Raw genomic sequence first — 27,838 nt, 5'->3', positions numbered from 1 at the left:
GGGGGGAGGGGACCCATTTAACACTCTCCCAAAATAGTTACGATTAAGGCATGCCAACTGTCAAGGTTGCCAGTGTGCTTATTTCAGCTCTTGCAAGCTCTCAATTGGCATGTTTTATGGCTGATTGCATGTGCAGAACCATGGCAACTGCAATCTAAATATAGGCTAAAGGTACCCATACACCTTACAATTATCTGCAGATTTTCTGTGGTCAGATGGAAAAAGTGCAACAGATTGGCCCAGGTGGAGATTACGCCATCCACACAGTTAAGTGTAGATGGAGGAATCTGTTGCACCTTTTCCATCTGACCACAGAAAATCTGCAGATAATTGTAAGGTGTATGGCCAGCTTAAGATGGCACTTTCCTTGGCTGCAAAAGGTTGTAGTTCTGCTTTAACCACTTGAAACCCGCGTGTGTTTAAACCCCCTTCCCATGCAGGCCATTTTTCAGTATTCAGCACTGCAGTACTTTGACTGACATTTATTCCGTCATGCAACGCTGTACTGAAATTAATTTTATACCATTTTCTAGGGACAGATGGAGCTTTCTTTTGGTGGTATTTAATCACCACTGGGGTTTTATTTTTTACTATATTAAGGAAAAATTAACAAAATTAAAAAAAAAATGTTTCCCCTATATTAAATGATAAAACATTTATTATTACCCAATTTTTTGATAAAATATAAAAGACGGGGTCATGTCGGGTAAAAAGACACCAAACATGTCAAGCCTTAAAATTACGTGCGTGCGCGAAACCTCAAAAAACTATAATTCCCAAAATTGGCCATAGGCGACGCTTTAAAAGCTTTTACCGCACATCAGTTTAGTGTTATCAGTGATTGATGGCCCTAAAATGATTGCTCTTACTGCGACGTTCGCAGCGATATGTAACGTGTGTAGCGCAATTGTCATTTTTGCGTGCTGGTGCACCGGACGCGTATTTACGTTTATATGTGCGTAAACGTGGGGGTGGGGAACTTAAGAATTTTTGTGGTTTTTTAAAACTTTTTTTATATGTGACTTATTTTTTTTTAAAACTCTTTCTATGTTTTTTTACACTTAATGTCATTGCTATTACATAGGGGGATCAAAATCCCCCTATATAATAGCAAATGCACACTGACAGGTCCTCTTTTTGGAAACATTAGGGGTCTCTGAGACCCCTAATGTCACCTGGGGACCCCAAAAGAAGCTAATGAAGCAGAGATCTGCTTCATCTGCTTCTTCTCTCCGGCAATAGCAGCCAGATGACATTACTTCCACATTGACATTACTTCTTAGAGCCGCTGATCGTGTATATGTGAAACAGCCGGTAATGGCTCTTTACATTGGACAGGTTTTTTCCTGCCCTGGCGCGGGCGAGCAGAAAAAAAATGCTGTCTGGAGACGGCAACCCGCCAATGCGACTGTGCCGTCCGTCCGTTTTTTTGCGATGGGCGGACGGCAACTGGTTAAGCATAACTATAGTGTCATGTTGTAGCCATCAGTAGCAGAAGATGTGTGCTGGCTGGTGAGTTTGCTGGGAAACTTTTTGCTTTTGATGTTGTAGTCATAGGGCGCGGTGAGTGCTTCAAAACACATTTCCTTCAGGCCCCATTCACACTAAGCGACACGGGATAGCGCGACCGTTCCGGCGACAATCGCGCAACCTTAACCGTCAGTCTGCATGCAAAAATAGAAAAGTCGCACGACATCCGAGGGAAAAAGGGTCCTGCACAAGCAATGAGCGACATGGAACTGTACAATAGAACAGCTCCATTGAAAATCATTTTCAGCTTTGTTTCTCCCATGTAGCCCCATGAACCGCACACACTCAACATGAAGAAAACTATTTAAAGCAGATGAAGAATGAATAGTAGGGATTTATGGCTGCAGTGCTGTTTACACCAATAGTCAGGTATAATACAGTACACACATTCACTTCATGCTAGAAACTATAAAGTACAGTATTAATTTAAGGAAAACTGTGCTAAAACTATAATTGACCTTTTTTGCTTGAAAATGCTAGTGGCCTGGCTGCTTTGTTGAACTAATGGATTTAATATTTCCTAAGACACTGACCATGAACAAGTGTGCAAATAAGGGATTCTAATGCCACTGGCTGCATGCTTGTTTAAGGTCGGGGACTCTGAAAGCGATGAGCTCAGAGGATCATCAAGACAACTAGCATTTTCAGAAAGAGGTCAACAACGGTAGTCTTTGTATGTCTCCCATTACTGATGTCCCTTAAAGCAAACCTGTTCTTAAAGTGAGGCTGTATAGTATTCCGCATAATGTGCTACATACCTGTTGCAATACTGCAAATTCTTTTAAAACCATGTTAACATACACCAAAACAATCTGGTTTATGGGGTGTCAGGGGAGTCTGCACACATCCTTCTTCATCCCATATGATAGTACTCGGTGCCTAAGCAGCTACTTGTCACCAAGCCTGTGCTGTCAGGCAGGGACAGGGGCATACCTTAGATCCCTTTCATACGGACGCCCGTCTACTCCGATCAGCAGGAGATCTGTGCCCAGATCCCCTGCTGACAGGAGGAGTATGGAATGGATGTCACTTCTGTCTTATGATGGAGGAAAAAACTGAACTAAATAGACCCATGTTAGGTCCTTGGGCAGGGGGGTGTAAATGGACGCGATTTGTCACCTTCAGGTCTTCAAAAACAGGACCTCTTTTCTGTTTTTGTTTTTGGACCTGATGAGATTGGCTGTGTGACAGGGGCCTAAACCATATGCAAATGCTGACTTTCAGAAAAACAGTTAGCATTTTATAATCAGGAGGCTGACAAAATGATGACATCTTAGCCACCATAGCTACACCTTACATTCTGAATGTGCAATCTCTTTTAGATGTACCAGCATTGGCTATATAGTGCAATGGCGTATTTAAACAATACATTTAATTTATAGCTAACTAGGTAGGTCCTCATATTACATATTTATTGTAATATGTATTGTAATAATTAACGGAAGTTAGGCTTTTAATCAGGCCTGAAGTTAAAATTTCACTCCTTTTTTACAGTTCAGAGCATGCTAAGAAAAGGTCACTTAGGGCACTTACATACGTCTATCGGTTGGTAAGGGCCCGACCTGAGCCCAACCGGCACACTGGTCCCTGTTGTTTTTGGCTTTCTGAAATGGATAGGTGTTGTTAAGACAGATGCACTGACTGGTGCTCAGGTAGGGGCAGCCAAACAGTGTTTCTTCCTCATGGAGAGCCATAGCAGCCAACCCTTGAGTAGCCTGCAGTAGGGATTGGCATATCTGGGTGGGTTTCATTTGCAGAATACGGTTTGAAATATACAAAAACGGAACCCCACCGAAGTCTATGGAGGGCAAATCTTGCTGTCAATTCTGGCTACTTGTTGGGGCTAATAGGCAAACTATTTCCACAAAAGGGCATGGGGAGCAGGGCAATGTCATGGGGAACATTTAAAGTGTATCTAAACCCAAAGCAAACATCTAATATAATGCAGCCTACCAATTCTTATATGTGGTGGCTATTAATTAGTTTTCTTTTTTTAAGGCTTTTATTCTTTGTTTTTCACCTGGTGATCCAGCCAGTATATCTGTTATTTTTCAACTTCCTTTACCAGACTAAGCTGTCCGGCAAAAGTAGCAGATAGAGTGTTGAGACACACCATTTAACACTGACAGGGGTGCTGACATTGGTCAGCTTTTATTCAGTTATATAAAATATTTATCCCAAAAGGAAAAAAAACTGCTACTGTAACTTCTTAAAACGTTTTAGCTGAAGTTCAGATTAATTTGATTGTTAGGTCCATCTAAATCTTAAAGCTGTAGGAAAGTTTACTCTTTAAAAAAAACTAGTCCACATCTTCGGCCAGTAGCAAAACAGTTTAATAGTTTTAAGAAGAATAGTATAAACAAAATTGAAGACAATATCATGGATTGTTTTATAGACTTTACATGGTTTAAGACACTTAATTTTAGTGTGACACATTAAAGTAATATTTTTGAACTGGTGTTATACACTGAAGTAGACACTTTATATTGTTGTTGGTGTGGTATGGATAAGGGGTAGAGCGCTGGTATGGATTAAGGGGTAGAGACATTAGTGTTTGTATAATTTTGTGTTGGTTTATTTAAACAATTACGGTAAATGCAGCATCTTTGTTAGATAATTAGTAACACATCTGATTTCTTGTATATCATTTATATTGTTTAATAAAATAGTTTGTGAGGTTTTTTTTTTCTCAGTGCCAGTACATTTAATAAAATGTCAAAATAGAGTGCACACAACTTTTTGAAACCACAATCCTACATCACCCAACCCCCTCCCATCCCCATATCCCCAATAATTAACAAATTATTCCAAATGTAGACCTGCCATATAAGTTTGGTAGAAATTGGCTAGCGTCAAGACAGTAGCAAGCACATAAATAGCTGTATAGAAAGAAGCAAGGCAAGTTTTATGTTGCAATAAAAAATATGATGTATTATCTGAGAGACAATAGCCACAAATATTGATCAGTTGCTGGACATTATGTAAGCAGCTTGGTAAGGCCACAGTGTAAGAGATAGAGACTATGTAGGGTTTTATCTTAAAGTAAACATTAGACTGTAATACTTGAGATACAATTGCCGCAAATATTGTACAGTGGTTAAACAATGTGTAAGCAGCTTGGTAAGGCCGCAATTTAAGAGGGCGAGACAAAGCAGACTTTATCTTTAAAAATTAGAGTGTATTATGTAAAGAAACAATAGCCACAAATATTTTACAGTGTCTGGACAGCATGTAAGAAGCTTGGATAGGCCACAATGTAGAAGGGAGAGATGAGACAAGTTTTACAGTATCTTGCAATAAAATCAGACTGTAGTAAAGAGACAATAGCCGAAAACATTTTTGAGTGCTGAAACACCAGAATAGGCTGCAAACTTCAAGGTACTATGCAACAAACATTAGCCATTTGGCAGCAGTGGTAGCGCTGCAGAAACATTATGTGGCACCTTTACAGTATCTGGGCACTGAAATAGGTCACAAACTTTGAGACACAAAGCAGGATTTACCCTGCAGCAAACAGTGGAAATCGAGCATGCAGCTGCAAAAACATGCGGAGGAGGCATCCGCCTTGAGTGCTGTGCTGCAGGAAAAAAAATATGCCTTTCTTGCCTCGCTGCAGGACTGCTCACACCTGCAGATTACACTTGATAAGTGCTGCTCTGTGTAATCAGTGGAGCTTTGCTGTCAGTATGACAGGTGCTACTAGTTTTATGGAGAAAAGGGGTTGTGTTCCTTCCTGGAGATCCGACTGACTATATCTGCCTTAATTAGGTTTATCCATGATTGCTTGTAACGTCCGATCCGTGACCCAATTGAACTAGTACAAAAAAACGAGGATTAACCCGTTAGGAGATAACGGGTTAGTAGCGGGCAACTTAAGGATCCGGACACGTCACCGATTATAGAAAATATATAATTTTTATTGAAAAAACCACACACTATTGCACATTAGATTCACCGGTCACCATTAAAAACATTGTGAAACACATACAGTCATAATTAATATGTGGATCGATCCTCATTAGTTTTAAACATTAACCTTGTATCCCCACCATGGGGGGAGGAGGGTGGAGGGGGAAGAGAAAGGGGATAACCGATATAGCAATTGCTTCGGTTCCCTCTCTTTTCCCTATGCACACATATATTCACTTTCGTGAGTTATATTGATCGGGGGGAAGGAAACCCAAACTGGGAGATTAAATTTTTCCTATATCGATATCTTCTTTGTTCGTAGGAATATTGTTTCTATTTTTACTCCCAGGTTATTTCATCTTTTGTTATCTTTGGTTTTTCGGTTTGTTGTTGAAATTCCACATTCGCTATTATTTGGTAATAGATGCCACTGATTTAAATTTAACCGTGTGTGCTATTAACTCCTTTCTCCTCGTTTGTACCGCATTACTCTAATTAGAGTGGTGGGGTGTATCAAGTCCTTTTATTTTGAGTGAAGGGAGGCTTTTCTCACGGACAGACTATCACTGGTCATCATTAGTAAACCAACCGCCTGACTCATTCCTCTTTCTTCCTTCTTTTATTTAATTTTGGGTGTAGGTGTTACAAGTATCTATCTCAGAGCGTTATATGATTGATGTCCTTAGCGGATACATGTAACATTTTTATCACTCACGATACTGTAGTCTCCTCAGAGTCCGGGCGGCTTGGGGGTTTCCCAGTGCAGATCGAATATCCACTTCCATGTAGGTATGATTCGCCACTTCCTCCGTGCGGTGTCTGCTGTTACACACTCTCCGACAGTAGATCCGAGCGGTATTTCTACCTCGTGGGTTTCCTTTGAAGTCTCCTGGATGTTCGGGATACAGTCTGTCCGTTTGTGAGAGCCTCCAGCCCCAAATTGCAGGTTTTTTACCAAGGTTGATACATTTTTTAAATTAGGTTTTTAAGAATCGTATGTCCACTTGTCATATGTGACTGCAGGTTTAGTTGCTGTCTAGTTGTCGACGCGTTTCGCCCCTCCCATTGTACGGGGCTTCGTCAGGACATATTCAGACGTTGGGAGAGATGTTGCTTAAATAGTGGGGTCACGCCCCCTTTTTTTGGATTTTAAGGAACAGTTCTCTCTCCTTTAGTATAATCTTCTATCAGTTTTGTTAGACAGTATAACCATAAAATTTGCATTTCTCTATTAAAATTTAGAGACCATACATTTATTCTTTATTTTTGTGTTACATTTACTCTATAATAGAGAAATGCAAATTTTATGGTTATACTGTCTAACAAAACTGATAGAAGATTATACTAAAGGAGAGAGAACTGTTCCTTAAAATCCCAAAAAAAGGGGGCGTGACCCCACTATTTAAGCAACATCTCTCCCAACGTCTGAATATGTCCTGACGAAGCCCCGTACAATGGGAGGGGTGAAACGCGTCGACAAGTAGACAGCAACTAAACCTGCAGTCACATATGACAAGTGGACATACGATTCTTAAAAACCTAATTTAAAAGATTTATCAACCTTGGTAAAAAACCTGCAATTTGGGGCTGGAGGCTCTCACAAACGGACAGACTGTATCCCGAACATCCAGGAGATGTTAATGTTTAAAACTAATGAGGATCGATCCACATATTAATTATGACTGTATGTGTTTCACAATGTTTTTAATGGTGACCGGTGAATCTAATGTGCAATAGTGTGTGGTTTTTTCAATAAAAATTATATATTTTCTATAATCGGTGACGTGTCCGGATCCTTAAGTTGCCCGCTACTAACCCGTTATCTCCTAACGGGTTAATCCTCGTTTTTTTGTATTAGGTGCTACTAGTTTGCCAAAATAAACCATCATACTGCAAGACTTCATACTGCACATGTGCAGTCAGCCAGGACATTCCTCTAATCACCACAGACTATTTACATCCTACACCTTGTTAAATAGAAAAAAACTGCGCTAGGAATCAAATAACACTCTAAAAGCAGCTGTGCTTAATAGGTGAGTACACCCAAAATAGCAACAACAAAAAAAGAATAGCACTGCGCTTCACAAACTCAAAAAATATATTCCTAAAATGTGATTTTTTTTAAATAAATTGTGAAATTGTCACAAAGTGATAAAACAATTTTGTGTTATCCACACCTGTGTTGCAGGTGCCTGGGCTAATAATACTTCAGAAAAAACTCTTGGTCTAATGGTCTAGACACCTTAAGCCATAATAAACATTGAAAAAAAATTAATTTGACGAGGGAGCGCTGTCGTATCGGATGGCCAGCGCCCAGCGGTGAGGGGGAGAGAAGCCGCCCCCAGGACTAGCTGTGTCGGCCGCACGGCGCCCTTGCTGCCATGGCGCCCTGTGCGGCCGCACTGCTCGCACACTTCTAAGGCCGGCCCTGTACATACAGAAAGTCCTGTATTAAATCTCAAAAGTGATGTACAACTCCCACTTAATCTACATATCCATATGTGAAGTCCATTCCTTCTTAATGCAATAAAGTCCTTGAAATATTTGAAGATCTATCTTCCAACTTTTATAATCCACGCCACCTCCGTGAATGCATAAACAATTAGTGAATCAGTGCTCTCCACCGTGGTCAAAGATAAGATCTGGCCACACTCACCGACTCCTATTGTTCACCATATTTCAGATGAACAATTAGCACTTTGTTGATATATAGAACCAAATCCTCTCCTTCCTCCAATTCTGGGTTATCTTTCCAAAGTTGTATAATACTATTCCTCCATCTTCCACCTTCTCTTGTACTCAGAGAGAGAAAAAATGCGTCCCATAGTGTAGTATGTCAGAATAAATGTATTTAAAATTATTAAAATGCACTTACAATTAAAATAAGGCAATTGCACATGGAATATGTCCACTGGAGTTCCTGCCTCTATGATCGTAATGCTCGCATGGATCCACCCACCTGATGCATTTCATCACTATTGACTTCCTCTGAGGTGACAGTTTGTTTTTCTACATCTTACACCTTGTATGGTCTCTCTCTGCATGCAGACAACTAAACTTATTTAATGCTTATCTGGAGGGAAATGCAGCAGGAGACCTTTGACACAGGGACTCAAATAGGGGCCATAGCGTTTTAAAATGCAAGATGTGACAACTCATTATATACTGCCCAGAACTGGCATGTTTCCTCAACTGACTTTGTTTACTTCATCAGAGGTATCTCTTAGATGCTGGAGCTGGCATTTGGAATTTCTTTTACTTTTATTTTTAAATAAACTGGAGTTACACTAAGCGTATTTTATTGTTTCAAACTCTGTGACTGTAGATCACGTTCCTGCTTAATATACTGGAGGAGAGGTGGGAGGAGCATTAAAGCTGTATTTCCACTGTGCTGGTGCGGAGCTTGGGAGTGATCAGCTAGGATTAGGAAGAACAGCACAGGATATGTGCTGTTGCTACTGGTTACCTAGAGAACTGATGATCTGGAGGCTATAACACAAGCATTGTCTAAATACAAGCCTGATGTTTCCATTGAGTGTGGAATCTAATGGGTATTTGTTTGAAAGTGAAACTTTGGCTTTTGGAATACTATGCCTGTGAGTTCTGCCTGCAGCTGGGCTTTGCCACTGTCATTTTCGAAAACTCTAAAAAGCAGCACCAAGGTAACCATCATTACTGCTGCACCTCCTTTAAGAGATCAGAAGATTGGGGGGCCTTTTGGTCATCATAAGAAAGCCTGATATCATCAGGTAATTCAACAAAGAGGTTCTTACGCAGCATCACCTCAAAGTGCCACATTTTGGGCTCCCTCTGGTAAGGTGGCACTAGGGGATTTAATAGGCTGGCTACCGAATAATAGTCCTTCTCTTTGATTACACAAATCCTGGAGTCCTTGCGCAGGTATTTGAGCAAAAAAAACCCCATTTGCTATAGATTGCATACAGCAGGAGACTCTGCTTCCTTGGTGCTACTGGGGTCAACACTGTCCTCAACAATCTCACCCCACCCATCCACAACTCTCAGGGGTGGGGAGGAGTGAAATGTCCTTCTTGAAGCTTAACCCATTTCCTCCTGCTTCTTAAAGCTAGCACCCCAACACTCCTTATATTTCTTCATTGCAATCCTGCAGCCTGTGCTAACAGGGATGGAGGTAGTAGGCTAAGGTAAAAGATCGATTTAAGATCAAGACAAAAAGCAGTATTAATGAGGGTCGGAGAGTCAAAATGAAGTACAAAATAGTATAAATGTATTGATACGGGGGATACAATCCAAAAAATCACCAACTTAACTATACAGGAGGGCTCACTACTTGTGGGTCTAGACGTAGAATCTTTTAATAATACAAAACACAAAAAATCCCCAGCTTCACCTGCCAGCTAGCCTGCAACCAAACAAATTGCCCTGTCAACAGTATGCGTTAAAATCAGAGGTTTTAGTTGCACAGACTTTTGGCCAAAAATATGTAGAAGCCACACCGCCGCGCCAAGGCACCTCTGCAAAGTGTGCTCCTAACTCTATGTATACGAGTCTCCAAGTGTGAGCATATTAATGCAGTCGATAAATTGCATGCAGGTGTACCTGGAGGTAGCCAACTCCTCCTAATAAGGTGCTGGGACGCACTGGGGGCCCCGCAATCTAGAATGCACGCTGGGACCCCAGTGCGTCCCCACAACCAAAAATAGACATGTGCACTCCCAACCAATTCGTTTAGTTTCGTTTCGTTTTAAATTCGGATTTGTGTTATTTCGTTTTTCAGGATTCGGGTGTGAAAGTCAATTCGGATTCGGAATTCGGATTCGGACGAAATTCGGTAGCGTTAGTACGAACGTTCGTTTCGTTTTCTGTTCTTATTAGTTTCGTATTCGTTTCTTATTCGTTTCGTTCGTTTCGTTCGTTTGCAGCAAAAATGACATTTGAGGGGGAAAAAATATTTTTCTCCTTCTCTAATGTCACTTTGCTCACAACGAACGAAACGAATAAGAAACGAATACGAAACTAATAAGAACAGAAAACTAAACGAACGTTCGTACGAACACTACCGAATTTCGGAAATGGAAATTCGGATTCGTTTGCATTTGTTATGTCTGTAATTCGGAATTCGGATACATCCGAATGTCCGAATTTCCGAAAATTCGTCCGAATTTCGATTCGGAACGAAACGAATCGCACATGTCTAACCAAAAATAGTCAAACTAGAAAAGATGGTACCTGCATGAATCTATAACCAGCCTGCATGCAATTTATCGACTGCATTAATATGCTCACACTTGGAGACTCGTATACATAGAGTTAGGAGCACACCTTGCAGAGGTGCCTTGGCGCGGCGGTGTGGCTTCTACATATTTTTGGCCAAAAGTCTGTGCAACTAAAACCTCTGATTTTAACGCATACTGTTGACAGGGCAATTTGTTTGGTTGCAGGCTAGCTGGCAGGTGAAGCTGGGGATTTTTTGTGTTTTGTATTGTTGTAAGCCTTCCCAATGTGCTCCCTGCCAAAAAGGCTGGTTATAGATTCATGCATGTACCATTTTTTCTAGCTAGACGTAGAATCTCTTTACACCTCTATACCGCATGAATGGGGACTACAGGCAGTCAATTACTACTTGGATTCTCTCTTTTCTCATGCAGCTGCTCAAAATGAATTCATTTCTGATCTCCTGGATTTTGCTTTAAATAATAATTTCTTTCAGTTTGCAGGTACGTACGCGTGCATCCATCTAGGCATGTTATTCACCCAGGTTAAAGGTTGATGTTTTAAGTATGTATGTTAAAACTGACACTCACCTCACCTCAGCACCGAAGGGGTTAATAGCAACACACGTGTTCAGTAAATAAAAACACAGAGTAATCGCCCCCTACCAAGATCTGAGGAAGCCCTGAGAAAGAAGGCGGGGCGAAACGCATAATAGTAGTGAACAACAAGCTGACTGACCGCCTGCATGTCAGGCTCTAGACTCCCCGGCATCAACGACCATACAGCGCAACTTAGTGACCAAAAGTCCATTGAAAATACTCCACACTAAGGATCAAGAAAATGTTCCAAAACTCTGAAAGTTTCTCCAAGTAAAGAGGATTGACCCTAATACAGAGGACTATCTGAAATCACAGACACTCGAGACATCCATACCTCCTGAGACAAGTTGTCCGCAAATAAACCAGCACCCGTGAGTACTATTCTGTTCGTGATTGTACACACTGCATTGGTTGATATTTCCTTCCATATGTGACCAACACTCCGGGTAAAAACTTCTAACTGATTTTGCCAGGACACCGTCCGTTCATTCAATACTAGTCATTGACTAAATTATCTGTCTCATGGTCTGCCTGTTATATCCCGAGAGCAGTGGCTACAAATGTAACTGATTAATAGTTACAACATCTATCCCAGGGATTACAACCTCTTCAGTTGTTTTGGAAAGATCTAAACAGAATCATTGAGCATTCAAGGCAAAAAGGACATACCGCATTATTATAATTTGAGTCACTTACTACTTATATTTTTAGCGCTGTTCTTTTCTCAATGAACTTGAGTCTAAAACGGTACCATTCATCATGCTGATCAGCTAGTCCATGTGTGCATGTTTTGGAAGTGTGAGTGAGGGTTGTTGCAATAACCAATTTTAGATAATGTCAGGTGGTTGTTAATTGGTGTATTAAGTAAGACCGTTTTTTATCAATAAATTTATACTATTTTGTACTTCATTTTGACTCTCCGACCCTCATTAATACTGCTTTTTGTCTTGATCTTAACTCGATCTTTTCAAAATCTTTTTTCTGCAGGTTCCAGAGTTGGTGGATGAGGCCAGTGAGAGGTACAGGTGACTGTGCTGCCACCATCGGTAAAAGACACTTGGCGGTGCCACCAACTCCAGTGGTGTACCCAGTGGTAAATTTAGGGTTTGTGCAGCCCTAGGCAAGACTAAACTCGGGCGCAGTATGTGTGTTCGGCGCTCCTACAGTGCTATCTGGCTGTCTCTAGTAGTGGCCCGGGCTATCGGGTGTTGCTTTCCGGGCAACGATGCTCCTGTGTGCGAGGCTTCAGACCGATGTGACACGATCAGTGAGTGGGGAATGGAGACAAGTGTGTACAGGGTTAAGGCTTATGGTGTCCCGATTACCGCAGCACAGATGCCAGCTGTCACTGCGATCTTTATCGCTGAGCAGCACGCGCTGCTCGCACAGTTCAGTGACCAGCTAATTATCCCCTATGTGTGCCATGTACCCTGGCACTGTCTGTGCAGTTCCAACACTAGGACACCCGTTCGGGGGCGGCATTTTAGCCGCCCCCTTGGAAACTGCCGCCCAAGGCAATTGCCTAGTTTGCCTTGCGTTAGATACGCCCCTGGATGTACCCCATCCTTAATCTTTCCCAATGTGCCATCAAGGATCTAGCATCTCTACCCATGCTTACTAGACCACATGTCCATGGTCATGTGTACCTTGCCACTGACAGCATTTGTTCAGCAACACAGAGATAGAGGGCAGGGATTATTTTCTTACATATGAATCACTAATGGTTAGAACATACCTAATCTCTTCTGTAACCCAGTTTCAGATCCTGTGTATGCTATGAAGTATCTAATTTTGCCTTCAGAGCTAGCCTGAAAGTCGTGTGAAATGTGATCAGGTCTGAATTTAGATTTTGTGTTGAACTAGGCCTCAAGTACAAACACAGAACCTTGTAACTCTGCACCAGTGTAGCCCCATCCAACCACCACAGTTCTGCCGGATCAATGTAAGGTCATCAAAGCTATGCACACAAAAAGCGAGGAAAGCATCATAAACCAAATACATGGTGCCATCCGAATTGTAATTGCTTTGGACATTTCTACAATGGCTCAAACAGTTAATGGGAACAGTTCTTGGCAATCTCATTGTTAAGACTTTGGCTTCATTGATTGCCGAAAAGACATCAGTTATGTTGTGAGCTCTCTTGGCTAACAACACTAGTGAATAGCCTTCTATAAAAAGAATAGAGATGCTTTACAAATTGTACCTATGCCCACAACCTAGGTGAATTATGCATTCAATCTGAACCCAATATTAGATGTGCAAAACCCTCTTGCGTCCAGGAAACCAGGTGTTCTCAGAATATCTCGACTGAAGCGTACTACTGGGCAGGCCAGGGATTCCCAACTCTGTTAATCAGAGTTTGTATACAGTTTGTTTTCTCCCCTTATCATTCAGAAATAATGATCTATGGTCTGTAGACAGATGATTTTCACACGACAGAGCACTGCTCAGAATTACTGGAAAGAGGCTGCAGTCCCGCTTAGAGGCACTGCAAATGTAAACTATAGCATTCTTGCTTTGGCATTGCTTCAGTGGTTCTTTGATTGCATTAGCCTAAAGCTGTTCTTTATTTTAGTTGTTTCGACAATTACATTTTTGAATATAATCTGCTTTGAAGGGTGAATGGTGATAGAATACAAAAATAGGGACTACACTAAAGCAGACCTATCTAGCATTAATTCTACAATATGAATAAGAAACTAAAATATGACTAATTATAGTCACAAAAACCTTTCTCATGAAATACCCCGTGTAAAACTTTAAGAGATCCCCAGCATCTCTTTACATTTGCACGGTCCATCTCCAACCAATCGTGAGCAAGTAAAAGGAGAATGAAACTCTAAAAGGATTCCAGGAATGCTTTGTTTGATGTAACACCGTAGGCAGAGAGCCCTGTGTCTTTATAATGAAACATAAGGAAAAGCAAACTGGTAGGACCCTTGATGGAGGAAGTTTTCATAATCATAATTTTTTCATAAAAAGAAGTAATGTGTTTTAGAAGTGATCTTATTATTTTTAAAGATCGTTGTACTCCAGAAATGATCAACTATAGTTAGTGCCTGGTAAGGCTGAATTACCAGCTGGGTCTACTATAGCTGTAAGGCTCTAGCAACAAGGTTTTCCTGAAATTGTTCCTTGCTTTGTTGTTGCCCACTATGGAGTGGTCTTAATCCTCCTGTTGTGCTCAAACATATATAAAAAAATAAAACTCCAACAAGGGACAGTTGGTCTACCTGGTAATGCAGCAAACTTGGGAGCACAGTGATGGCACCACCACAGTCCCCAAGAAATGTAAGAAACAATTATGTAAATTAAATCTCCAGCATCTACCAAAACCTGGTGGACTTAAAATAAAAAACCCAGCCTGCTAATGAAGCCTAACAAACAGTCAGGCAATACAAATAAAATACATAATAAAATACTCTATGCAGAGTGCAGATCCACATGTTCTAAACTGGGTAATGCACTATAACATGCAGAATAGTGCCAAGAATATACTGTAGCATAAAACAAGCTGTTCATTTGTACACGCCATTGCTACAGACTAGCAGTTAGGACAGTTTTGAAATGAATAAGAACTCTATTCTGCTGGCACACAAGGATGCTTTTCTTTATAAATATGTGGTATTCCCAATGGTTCCACATTTACTGTTTTCCATGGGTAGGAATGTGAAGTACATACAGTAATGCCTGCATTTTTTTAAATTATAAATTGCCATAGGAAAGCCCCAAAGGAGTATGGGGCTTGCTGGATGTATGATATATGTTGTACAATATAATCTTCAATTGGTATTACAGTAAAAGATAAATAGCTGCACAGTGAGGGCCTAATTAGACATGTTTTACTGCATGATAATGCATTTTAAGCAGAAATCCTTTTAGTTACAATGTGACTGGTTCATGTCTAATGTACATATGTAGTATTGTAGCTAGCTGAACAAGAGTATTTTATATGTTATGTTCAGGAGGAGTACAAAAAATATAACTGTTGGTAATGTTCAGATGTAAAAGATATATTTTTTACCTATGTAGTCAGGTATATAATAAATTATGCATATAAATGCTTATTTGTTTTACCCTTTTCCAGACAAAGGTCACAAAATGTGAACCTGGTGCATCAGAGCTTCAGATAGCTTTTTACTGCTGTGCAGAAATAGAGACCAACGTGTGACAGTTTCATTGTTGCACGTCGGCTCGAACTATAAGGTTCAGTGCAAATCACTCACCTCATAGTTCTCCTTTAACACATGTATGCATTGAAACGCATGCAAATACATTTACTGGAATGCACGCATATTTGCGTAAAGTTATTGCAATATAAAGGAAGTAGAATTTTACGTTTCTGTATGCTGTATGGATGTTAATGCGTCTATACGTGTATAAATGCAAGCACTTTATACAGACCAATTCATGCTTTTCTACACAGGATCGCCCTGCAAACATCTGCCAGAAAGATCCTGCATAGATGATCAGTATTTCTTTATAGTTGTGTGCATGTGCAGTGAAGATTTGATGTGTTATAGGGAACATCTAGAAGAGTTAATTGTGAATAAGCAGTATCCAGAAAAAATGTACTATTTAACTGGAATTGTACCTGAAAATAGCAGTCTGGGTCTGTCAATACTGATGATTATTCATTTGTCCTCTGCTTATCTTTTTTTGAGCACCACTTCGTGAGTTCAGTTCCTATTAAAGGAGAACTATGGGGTTAGGGCTTTTCCCCATAGTTCTCCTTAGGGTAACGGTAGGACACAAACTAGCGTCCTCCCGTTACCCTAAGCTCAGTATACCACGAGCCACAGCTTGCTGTATACCAAGACGCTGCAGCTGGAGATCTCAGTATCTAGAGGCAGAGCCAGCTGTACCCGCCCCTCCACCGTCCGTTCCGCCAGTCAGCGCTGGCAGATCGGAGCGGGGAGGGGGGAATCCAGCCCCTCCCCTGTCACGGCAGAGAGCCGTGACAGGATCAAGAGGTGAGCGAACGCCGGTATCTGTTCGCTCACCTCCCGATCTGCTGAGCCGGTCTGTGACAGTCTCATTGTCACAGGTCGGCTAGAACTATGAGGTGAGTGGAAATCCCTCATCTCATAGTCTCCTTTAAATTATCATTCCTGTCCCAGCTGCTTATAGTTATCATCCATTCAGTGCCCTGCAGTCCTTTTCCCCCTTGGAAGCTGCAAGTTGGTACTCCATACTAGTGAATTATTGCTCAGACACTCATAGCTCTATTAAGGAAGGGAGGGGAGAGTCACATGCTCCCCCTACTCAGAAGTACAGGGTATTCAACCTTGCTCCATCAGGCAACCAGGGTAACAGTACAGCAAAAGAAGGTGATTATAAGCAGGAGAAGGGGGGGGGGGGGTAATTAACTTCATCTGTTTTATTAGAAGTTCAGACAGAGATGGGAAGGGGAGAGAAGGGAAAAAGATTAAAAAGTAGGATTGATAGAGTTTTATTCTATACTGAGTGGAGTGTGAGCTCACAGCTGGTAAAATAAAGAAAAAGGCAGTGACAAATGGGACTAAGGATCTCCTGTGCACCCCTCACCCTTAGCTAAAAGAGACCTTTATGCCTTAAGTTTGTTGCATCGTATATGTTGAAGTGTCGTTGGGCCCAGGCTCCTATTTTACAATGGAGCAGTTAAACTGCCCGGACCAGTTTAACTGCAGCACTTTTTGTTTAAAAGAACCATGGCATCATTTGAAATGTCACTTCTTCATGCACTCATTTATTATGTTAGGTGAGAACTATGCTGAATACTCCTTTCTGGCTCCAGTTACTGAAGCCTCCCCACTTGTCACGACTTTACCTTAGCCAGCATTTCTTTTTTTGACACTGAAGTTGAAGAGATAATCCACGAATCTGAAACCCTTTACATTCTGGTAAGTCAGTGCTAATGGAGAGGTGTAAACACATTTGGACCTATTTCATTTTATATTAAAGTTACTACTCTTCTCTCAGCAATGAAAGATAAATGTGTTTCTATGAATCAGCATTGTGAGAAGTCTCCTGCTTAAAGCCCAACTCCTTGATCACTGCATAAGAACCAGTTAGTTTTTCTCCCTCTGGTCATACACCTCACTGCATTACATTTTTTTAAATTGTTGGTTTTAATACCTATACATTTGATTACATTTGGGTTGTGTAACTACCACTGTTTCTTCCTCTCCAGGTCCAGTTTCCTGGGCTTCATAAACACACATGTACGTATATTGCTGCAATTAGATGCCTACAGTGAGCACAGGCAGCATGATAATGATACCACCACCTGTAGCCTTAAGGAACAGGGGTTTGTTCATGACTTCCTGGGCTCACATGAGGGCGTTCAGTGATGCTGGATGTGATTCAGACAGGAAGTAGCCAGCAGCTAATGATGTACCAGAATTCTGTGACCGTTGCAGCAGTGTGAGGTGGGAAATATTAAACTGGAAGCTATAAAAGTGCTAAAATGAGGGCAAATAGATTCCACACACTAAAAAATAGCTGAAGCTGGTTTGAAGGATGGAGTACAATCACAAAGCTTGGCATAATTTGTTGTTGCAGAAAAGAGAAAGGAACTAGAAATTCCACTGGAAAATCTCCCCACTATCATCCCTGAGAGTTATAGCAATTCAGAGGGCAACTGAACCCATCTACATTCCACCAAACCTGAAATGTAAGGTTTGAATAGACTTATCCTGTAAAAGATCATTGTAACTTAAAATGAAAAACTTTTAGATATTTTAACAACATACAGGTAATATACAGGGGTACAGGTACTCCTAGAATGAGATCCTAATAGGTTGGACTTGATGGACTAATGTCTTTATTCAACCTCAAATACTATGTAACTATGTAACTATGTAACGTATGTAGAGCATAACCAAATACTTAACATAGCATAAATGCCGGATTAGAACAGGTCAACCTGCTGAGTCTTAGCAAACAGGCAGCAGCTCAATTGTCTTCCATCTACATATCTGTAGAGTTTATTTGGTATATAGGAAGATAAGGTGTGTGAAGCTCAGGCAGGTGGGGTGAGGCTGTCTGTTTGCTAAGGCTTAGGTCCAGATCTAAACCAGCATTTATGCTACATGGTAGAGTATGTTCTACACAACAGTTAAACTAGAAATGTAAAGCACAACTTCAGGAACCCCCCTTTTAAAAATTTGGCTTTAAGGGTAATGGGTTAGAACCTATATCAGGATTGTATTGTGGTCTGTGCTATATTGAAGATATCCACCCTTAATTTCCGGGGTCACCTGGGCAGGTTGCAGAATTAAATCACATTTGTTTAGTACTTTGGAGATATGTTAGAACCTCCTATCAAGTTTTTTTTTTATGCCTGTGCCCATATTAAGCAGAATTCCAAAAGTTCCTGTGTGGACACCAAGAAGTGAGGGGAAATATCTCCAAATGGCACACAGACAGTAATAGAAAATATCACAAAGGTAACCCTTCTCACTCTATCATTAACTGGAAAAAAAATGTTTGTTAGGATTGGGTTTTAAGCGTTGAGCGAACACATAGCAGAGCTTACCCACCCTGTCCTTCAGTTTTTACTCCAGACATTGATGTAGTTCATAAGTCTACCCACTGCCTTTTGTCAGTAATCTGTGAACTGAGAACACCTGCTTGTAATGCAGGAGAGCCTTTACCAATTAAACCCACCACAGGTCTGTAGCCGTCTCTCACCTGCAGGAAAGCGTACAATAATAAAAAATGTCAGTACTAAAAACTTTATCACAGCCACTGATCACATTTAACCAAGTCGTGGAAGGTTGACTGTTTTGGTGGTAAAGAAAGCAGATAAAGAAGTTACAGAGCACAGGCTTCAGAAAGTACAGTACCAGTGATTGTGCAAGGAACTCATAAATATGTGATTTAAGTGGATTGTAGAGGACTCAGATGACAGTAAATTGACTTAACTTTGACTTTTCCACAGCTGCAGTTTTTTCTGGATAGTGTTATTAGCTCACTGACTGTTTTTTCTTGTTGCCTCACTTTTTTTTTAGAATGGGTCTTTTTCATCCCTCCAACAGAAAGTTGTAAAATCATTTAATTTTTGTATTAGTATATTGAAATAACAGCACTCCCTTTCAGTTATACCTCTCTTCTTTAGTCATCCCTATATCCTGAAACACAATTGAGTTTACCCAACTTTGGATATAGTAGGGATTGTTTAAGATACCTGCCAGAATATTTCTGCTGTGTGTGCCCCACTGGGGAAATTTCCCTTCACTTTATGTCTTAGAGATTCATTAGATAGTGAGAGGAAATCTCTCCAAAGTCAATAGAAATCCCCTCTTAGACAATTTTTAGCGGAACGGCTTTCTCGATTTGAATATTTCTTTTATATTCCTGATATGGATTTCCCATCATGTTTTGTCACCAGACAATGGTCACCAGAACTAATAAAGAGGGTGAATCTCCCCAGCGAGGGCACAAACAGCAAAATTCTGACAGAGGTTGAAACGCTATTTCAAAAGAAAAAGCTTCAGCTTTAGATATACTTAGCTGCATAGAGTGGGGATCTGTGGACACTGTAAGTAATGATTTAACGTGGCTGTACCAAGAGTTTTTTACATGGGCATATTCATCCAGTGACTGACAGATTCAAGGAAAACAGGGTACATTATCTAATACATTCACTGATAAGGTCTTTTTGTGACTTGATGACAGACTGTCATTAAAATGACTAACAGCCAGTCTGCCACTGTATGTGAACATGGCTTAGAATCTAAGGGGTTTATGTATGAAAAGTGTGCCAGCATTAAAACAATCAGTTGGAATCCTTGTTTCATTTTCAACTCAGCATTGGAGAAATGACAGTTGGAAGTTTATTGGTTGCCATGGGCAACAAGACATTTTCTTTTTAGCATACTTTTAAAAGCTCTAAACTCTCCAGTCCCTTGATCCATACAACACCATTTACTTGTGTTTTTATATTATCCTAAACCAGGGCTCAGCATTCCATATGTGTATTTGATATTGTATCAAACTGCTTTGAAAGTACCAAGTCTGTCTGGTATTTATACTTTCTATAGCAGGTTGCACACGGGTGCAAGTTAGTACTGGAGGTTAAAAAAAAAATCCAGGGATCAAAACATGTTAACCCACATTTCTGTAAGTGGCTAGAGCCTGAAAAGATAATGGAGCTAAAATATTTGTGTACTAGTTGACTCAATGTAGTATTTGGGGCTAACAATAAAATTACTTTGAATTATTTAAATTATAACTTTGGTCCTAATTGGTGCGATATGATTAGAGATTTCAGCAGTCCACATATATACTAGCCAAATGCCAGTTTTTCCAGACTGCCAGTCCAGTATGCCTTGACGTACCCAGTGAATCTACAACCTGCTCCGGTTAAGAAACCAAACATAGGCCGAAGTGTAAATACTGGCTCTGTATAGACAGAAATGCTGGACTTAAGCATAATATTTACCAATAAAGCTGTGTAGCAACAAGACAGGTAATCTACATGTGATTGGTTGTTATCATTTGACACACTCTTAAATGAAGTACAGCTTTGTTGCTGCAAAGACTATTAGGCAATATCATGTAATATAGTAGTTCTGCAATGTAAGCTATAGTCTCAGGCTTTTTTACAGTAGATATTAAAGTGACACTAAACTCAGGAATTAAATCTTAAATGCATTCAAGTAACTTCACAATTAACAAAGATGTATCTTATTTGTGTATCACTCGGCTGTACATCTGCAAATCATCTCTGAATTGGTGCTGACACTGTCCTTCCTTCTAGAGGGTGGCTACTTTTGTACTTTTGCCAAGTCCCCATGGTCCCTGCATGTTTTGTAAAATAGCCACCGCTCCAAGTTCACTCCCGTGATGGACTACTAGTTTGTATTGAAGTTATACATCTGCTTTAAGGGGAAATAACCGTAACTAAAATATCCCAAGTTAATTATAATAAGGGCAACATTACCTTCTTAAAACTGAATGTATACAGTATACATTATCACCTCTATCCTACATATCCTAAAAAGTAAGTAGTTTATTACTTTAAAGATAATCTGAAAGTACAGAAGCATAGGGACTGCCATTATTTACTTGATTTTTACAGAGGTAGACTGTTTGCTTTAACAGCTAGTGAGTTGCTGACCTGGAGCATGCATACAGCAGATTTTGCTGGTTGCATGCCTGTTCCAGGCCAGTAACTCTCTAAATTAGCCAGGATCGGGGTGACAGCCTCAAAGCTTACATCTTTAAAAGCCAAATCTACAATGACAGCTCCCATACTTCCACCCTCATAGGTTCACATTAAGGATTTGTGGGTGCAGACATGTAAAAATACTTTTATGTCTCATAGGACAACTGCGCAATCAGAATTGGTGTAACTAAAAATCCCTCTCTATAGTTGCAGTGAATACAACATTGCCTTGTCAAAACTGAATATATTTGCATATTACCACTTTACTACATGCCCAAAATGTAAGTGGTTTCTCCTTTAAAGATTTCTGAGTGAAGACATATAGATTATAGTTTTACATGCCAATGGTCAATTGTACATTTAGATTTGCTAGTTCAAAGCACCGATTTATCCTAATATTTAATATTAATCCAAATGTATACCACTGTTTGGCACTTTTCAGTGCAAACTATTATATAAATATGGATTAGAAAATAATTATTAATAGAACTGCATTGGTAGAAAATTAAAGCACAACCCTTACCGGTAAAGACAGATCCCTTTCATCCCGGAATTCAGGTAGTGTCTCTAAGCAGAAAATGACTATGGATATGAGGATGACCATAACAGAGATGATAGCAATGATTCGGGCAGCAGATGAACTGTCTGGGTGTTCGAACAAGAGCCAGACTTGCTTCATGAACTCACATTCCGGAAGAAGTCTCTCCTCTTCTTTCTGAAAACCCTCATCTGCCCTAAATTTACTGATCGCCTCATCTCCAAGCTGGTAAAACAGCAACTCCTCCATAAAGACGTCTAGGGGTACATTGGCAGGCCGACGCAGTCGACCTCCTGATTGGTAAAAGTAAAGTATAGAGTCAAAGCAAGGACGATTACGGTCAAAGAAATACTCGTTCCTCAAGGGATCAAAGAAACGCATTCTTCGCCTTGGGTCTCCCAACAAGGTATCGGGAAACCGACTCAGTGTCCTTATCTGGGTCTCGAACCTCAACCCCGAAACGTTGATCACAACTCGCTCACAGCAGTCTTTCTGGCGACAGAGTTCATACTTCTTCTCATCAGGGACCATCATGAGATTGGAGCTTCCAATCACTTCCTCCACGTGCTCCATGACTGAGAGCAAACAGTCCTCAAGGTAGTCTCAACCGCAACAATACATCCATAGTCCCTGAAGTCCTGGCTTTCTATAGTCTTCTTGTTTTAAAGTTTTCACATTCTCTTTTCCATAATTAATTTTTTTTTCTTGTCTTTAGATGCAAGTGACTGTCAAAACTTTCTCTCTTCTCAGCAAGGAGGGATACGTTTGTTGACCATGTTTGATTGACTTTGTCCTAAAGTTTGTCTTTCCAACTTTACAAACTTCTCTTATAAAGTTCCAGTGGATATTCTTTTCATGCAATGAGCTTACACACCAGCCTTCTCTCTCAAGCCTTTCCTGTCTGTTTTGTGATTCTGCTTGTCCTGCTCAAGGGATTACCGTTATGTCACAGTCTCTCTCTTTCTCTCTCTCTGTCTGTATACTTCTTTCCAGACCTTCATACCAATAGCAGTACTTCACTCTGTGCTGTAAACACACACGCTGAGCTCAAGGTATCGAGTTCTCTCAACTGCATAAGCTAACAGTTTCATACAAAATAAAAATACACATCTGAGGCCCCTCCCTTTCAACTCCCCTTCCCTGCTAATGTCCAGGAACCCACTGAAGGCTGTAGGTCAGCCCAGCCCCATAAAGCATCTCTGTGTAGCCACTAAAAATAATATCTTGCTTGCTGGTCTTCTTAGAGCAGATTGCTGATGAGGCGTTAGACTGCTTTCAATATTCCCATGCTGCAAATATTTTAAAATATTTTCCAAGGACATGTTGCTAGTGAAGCAATATATGTCAAATATTATCTAGGAAGGTCATGGTGTGCTACAAACCCAAAATGACATACAGTATTTGTGCATATGGTATCATGTATATCTATAGGAGAAGAGCAGAACTTTTTTTTTTTTAGTTTTTTTATAGAATGATGAGGGGTTAGAACCTTTGTCGTGTTTCTGTTGCTCTAATATAGAGAGATGCACTCTTTCCATTTGTCCTGAAGTCATGAATGACACTTGTTCAGGTACCAGCTGTCTAAAAGGGCACTTTCACTTACTTTGAGAGGTTTCCTCTCACTTCCTGCTCTATCTACATGACAGGAAGTGTATACAAATCTCTCAAAAGAACAGATAATACAAAAAGCCTGACAGGGATAATATGCATTTTCTACTAAGCTTGTTTTATATACATTAATTAACTTGATCAACTAATACTCATTTAAATACCTATCTAAACTATATTAAAGAAAATCACATGTAAAGCAAGGTCACGTGAATGTAGCACAAACTGGTATTCAGTCTCTGTTAGATGCTGGACAAATAAAGTCTCAAATGTTTTTGTAGATCTATATATGCCAATTGAGCAGAGGACAATAACAATTTCATTAAAAGTGCAGAAACACAATTCATTGTGTTTGCAAGTACAGCCTCGGGGTTGCCTTGCCCTACTTCACCAAACTTATGGTCGTGGAGTGCACAATTATAACTTCATACCACGCCCCAGATTCCCCTTCTTGGGACTACAAGTCCCATGATGCCAAGTGCAGCCACATCCAGTCTTCTGGCTTCCAGCTGGCCATTCTGTCCACTCTTGCTACTGCCACTGCACACATCCCCATCCAGTCTTGTCATGTTGGCACAGTCAGTGTCCCTACTTAGGCTTGAAGTCTTTCTTCAGGGAGCATGCAACAAAAGGGTGGCTCCATAGGACCCCACAAGAGAATGAGGTCTCCTGAGAAGAGGAAACCTGGGGCAGTAATCTTTGGACCAGCTCAATTAAGAAAAAAGGAAAGCTTTTAAAGAAGCAGAAGCATCAGAAAAGGCAAGTGTCAAAGTAAATTGCTAAAACTGTTATTAAAATTGAATGTTTCATAACATTCTAAACCACCTCAGGGTTTCCATTTTTTCTGGTGAGATCTCTCTGGTCTGCAGAGCTGCTGCAGCCATTAGATAGGGGCCCTTCTGTACCTGTTGGATTTTTCAGGAGCTTCACTATAATCCCTTGTGTTAATAAAACAGTAACTTTATTAACTTTATTTAGTTAAAGGAGAACTATGAGGTGAGTGCTTTTCACTCACCTCATAGTTCTAGCCGACCTGTGACAATGAGACTGTCACAGGGCGGCTCAGTAGATCGGGAGGTGAGCGAACACATCCCGGGTTCGCTCGCCTCTCGATCCTGTCACGGCTCTCTGCCGTGACAGGGGGAGGGGCTGGATTCCCCTCTCCCCGCTCCGATCTGCCAGCGCTGACTGGCGGAACAGGTGGGGGAGGGGGCGGGTACAGCTGGCTCTGCCTCTTGATAGGCAGAGCCAGCTGTTACTCACGCAGCTGGGCGGATCCTGTCATCTACGTCGTGATCCGCTCCAGCTGCGGTGTCTCAGTATACCGCGAGCTGTAGCTCGCGGTATACTGAGCTTAGGGTAACGGGAGGACGCTAGTTTGTGTCCTCCCGTTACCCTAAGGAGAACTATGGGGAAAAACACTGACCCCATAGTTCTCCTTTAACTTTATTTTCTTTCTTACTGTCAATTAAAAAAGAATATTGATTCAGACACCCACAGGTGCCTATTGTGCATATCTCTTTAATTTTCCAAAAAGCATCAAATACACTAAAGGGCCCGATCACACCTATGAATTTAAATACACATCACTGCACTATGGGTTTTCCTACACTTTAATGAATGATGCTCCTCAGTGCCATCTAGACGCGGTAGTGCCATGTGAATGGCATCTACCCAGCCTATAGCATTATAAGAGTTATAAATCAGCCCCAAATTGTATTGTGAATAGACAAGAGGAAAGGTGGGGCAGACAAACAGCAGTGCAGCTATTGTGTAAGAGAGCCACAGCTCTCCTGTTGCATCACCTAAAGAATAGCAAAATCCATACTACACAGCATGAATGAAAGTGAAAATAGTAACGAACAGCCAGAAATCCTGGAGGGGGCATACACCTCACTACACTTAAATATTTGTTACCCAGCACATTTTAAATAAAATCCTGGAGTTCTTCTTTTTCTTTTCAGTGACATCTAGCAAAAAGGCAAAGTCTTGAAGCCAATTAGAATCTTCCAGCATCACTACAAATGCTTCTTAATTACATTATTTTGGAAATGTTATATATGGAAGAGAAGTTTACTAAACTATATTTCAAGCTCTTCAATCAACTCCCTGAAGAATTTGAGCAGGCCCAAATTTAGGTAATCTTAATCACTGTTTTCATTATATCTGGTGCAAGATGGAATGGTAAGAGAAAAATTTGTGGAAACTTGCATTCCCATGGGGGAGAGCTAAAATCCCATTGCTACAGCCAGTAAAAACCAGAAGCTCCAACTGTGGTAATGCTGACAAACTTTTGTATTTTAATATTTTTAAAGATTAAATATTCTTTCACTTTTGAAAATATATCTTCACCCCTGGTATGGCCTTTCAAAGGAATGATTTTCATAACTTCTTCCTTTACTTCAAGTCACTGAAAGCCATTCTTACTAACATAGCTAATTGTGAATTTTCTGTCACATCAACTGGGTCATCAAGTTAAAGTTCTAACAAAGCTTCTTTCATCATTTCACAATCCTCAGATGGTTTTGTCCTCATTGCTATCAGCTAAGACACGCAATAAGAGGCCAAAGTTGTGGCTATGCTTCTCTCTGCAGGCCCGGTAAACAATTCTTTGCTGTGTGTTAATCAAACGTCTTAATTGTTGCACTTTCTGTTTTCTTAACTTAGGCTTAGGTGGACTTAGACATTATTAGTTTTAAAATTATGTGTTTTGAAGTGTCTCTTAACACCAGCTTTCTTTGCTAAAGTGATGCAAGTTTTGCACGATAAAAACTTGCACTCCCCATTCACTTTAGTAAAAGTATAATTATGTTCCCATTCACTAGACAAGTAAATTTCCGTTCGTTCTGAATTCGGACATTCGGATGCAAATTTCTGAATTTGAACGCTGCCAAATGCGAACGAATCAAAGTGTTAGTTTAATGAAAATTCAGCAGAGATAGGCACAGACCAAGGCTGTGACGGACATTATCCAAAGTACAGACCTTAGTGAAGGACACATTCACTAAGGTACATTTCAAATTAAAACCATCAGAAAACACTCTGTTTAGTCTCTGGCCTAGTTCTACAAGTACAAATAAGTTATATACTATATAGCAGTGATGGCAAACCTTTTTGAGCCCGAGTGCCCAAACTGGATCACTCAACCAACTTATGTGTCTCAAAGTGTCAACCCTGCACCTGAATACTGATTATTTATTTTAGTAAAACACTTCATATGACTGTCTGAACTAATTATATGCTTCAATCTTAGACGAAAAATACAACACAAGAGGTTTTAACAACACTACAGAGTGACATGTACCTTTGTACTGCGCTAATGAGTGAAGTGTTCCATTGCAGTGTACTACTAAGGTGCATGTCACGTAGCACACTTCAAGGGAAAAGCTTATCTACAGCTTGGTGTCAGTGGTGGAGCATCAGGGCCCAGTTGCAGCTGCGACCGCTGTGACCCTGGTAGTTCTGCCACTGACTCCAACCCGTAAAGGAATTAATCTCAGCAATATATTATGTAAGACCGCAGAATCCTCACAACTACCGTATGGAGGGCTACATATCCCAGCAATACATTATACAGCAATGCAAAATACCACCAACTATAGAGTACTAAAAATTAGGGATGCACCGATACCGGTATTTTGGTACAGAGTACGAGTACCAATCATTTTTTTTCGGTACTCGCCGATACCAATTACAGAGTAATGGTATTTTTGCCTAGATTGTTCACTTCCCCTGCCATCTCACTACTCTTCACCCTTTAGTGAATAGACCCCACAGTGTCATTTGCAGATTGAAGTAGTACCTTGTAAACAAATTTGCAGCCTGCATGTGAACACCATAATTGGCTGGCATGGTGAACACAAAATCAGAAACCATTCTTATTGCTTCCTGAACAAGTTTGCAGGTTTCAGAGACTGAGATGTGCACTGTTAGGTGACAGGTGGAACATAGATTAACATTCTCACAGCATGGGGAACTGTGCTTGTGAACATTAATCTACAGCCTGTAGTAGTCAAGAGCTTAAAGAAGACCTTCAACCAGAAAAGAGAACATTGTTTTCATATATAATGTGTTTTTTTTGTAATTTCTTTATTTATATTCTAGGACGGTGTAAATGTAAAAAAAAATTGCATCACTTGACTGCAGAGAGAAAGAACATTCGCTTTTACTTCCCATGGGGGCTTGAATTGACAGGAAATTTAAACAGTATATGGGGTGGGGAAGTTCCTGCAAGTTCCTCCCCTGGCTCCCTATAGTGCTCTTCAGCCTTCCACAGTGTGCCAATCCTTCCTGCAAAGCACCCAGTCT

General features: G+C 40.5%; 1 protein-coding gene across 1 annotated transcript in view; it reads right to left on the bottom strand.

The window, feature by feature from the left end:
* The window catches only part of LOC108799281 (potassium voltage-gated channel subfamily A member 7-like), a 67,713-nt gene that overhangs the window by 34,113 nt on the left and 5,762 nt on the right, over window positions 1-27,838 (bottom strand). Inside the window, exon 2 of the mRNA XM_018571127.1 lies at window positions 21,908-22,497. Within this exon, the coding sequence (XP_018426629.1) occupies window positions 21,908-22,497 (590 nt within the window). The remainder of the gene's footprint in view (window positions 1-21,907; window positions 22,498-27,838) is intronic.

The sequence above is a fragment of the Nanorana parkeri genome, unplaced genomic scaffold (assembly GCF_000935625.1).
Source record: "Nanorana parkeri isolate BGI_ZX_2015 unplaced genomic scaffold, ASM93562v1 scaffold1684, whole genome shotgun sequence".
In the NCBI taxonomy this organism is placed as follows: Eukaryota; Metazoa; Chordata; class Amphibia; order Anura; family Dicroglossidae; genus Nanorana; species Nanorana parkeri.
This window is presented reverse-complemented; position numbering and strand designations above follow the sequence as displayed.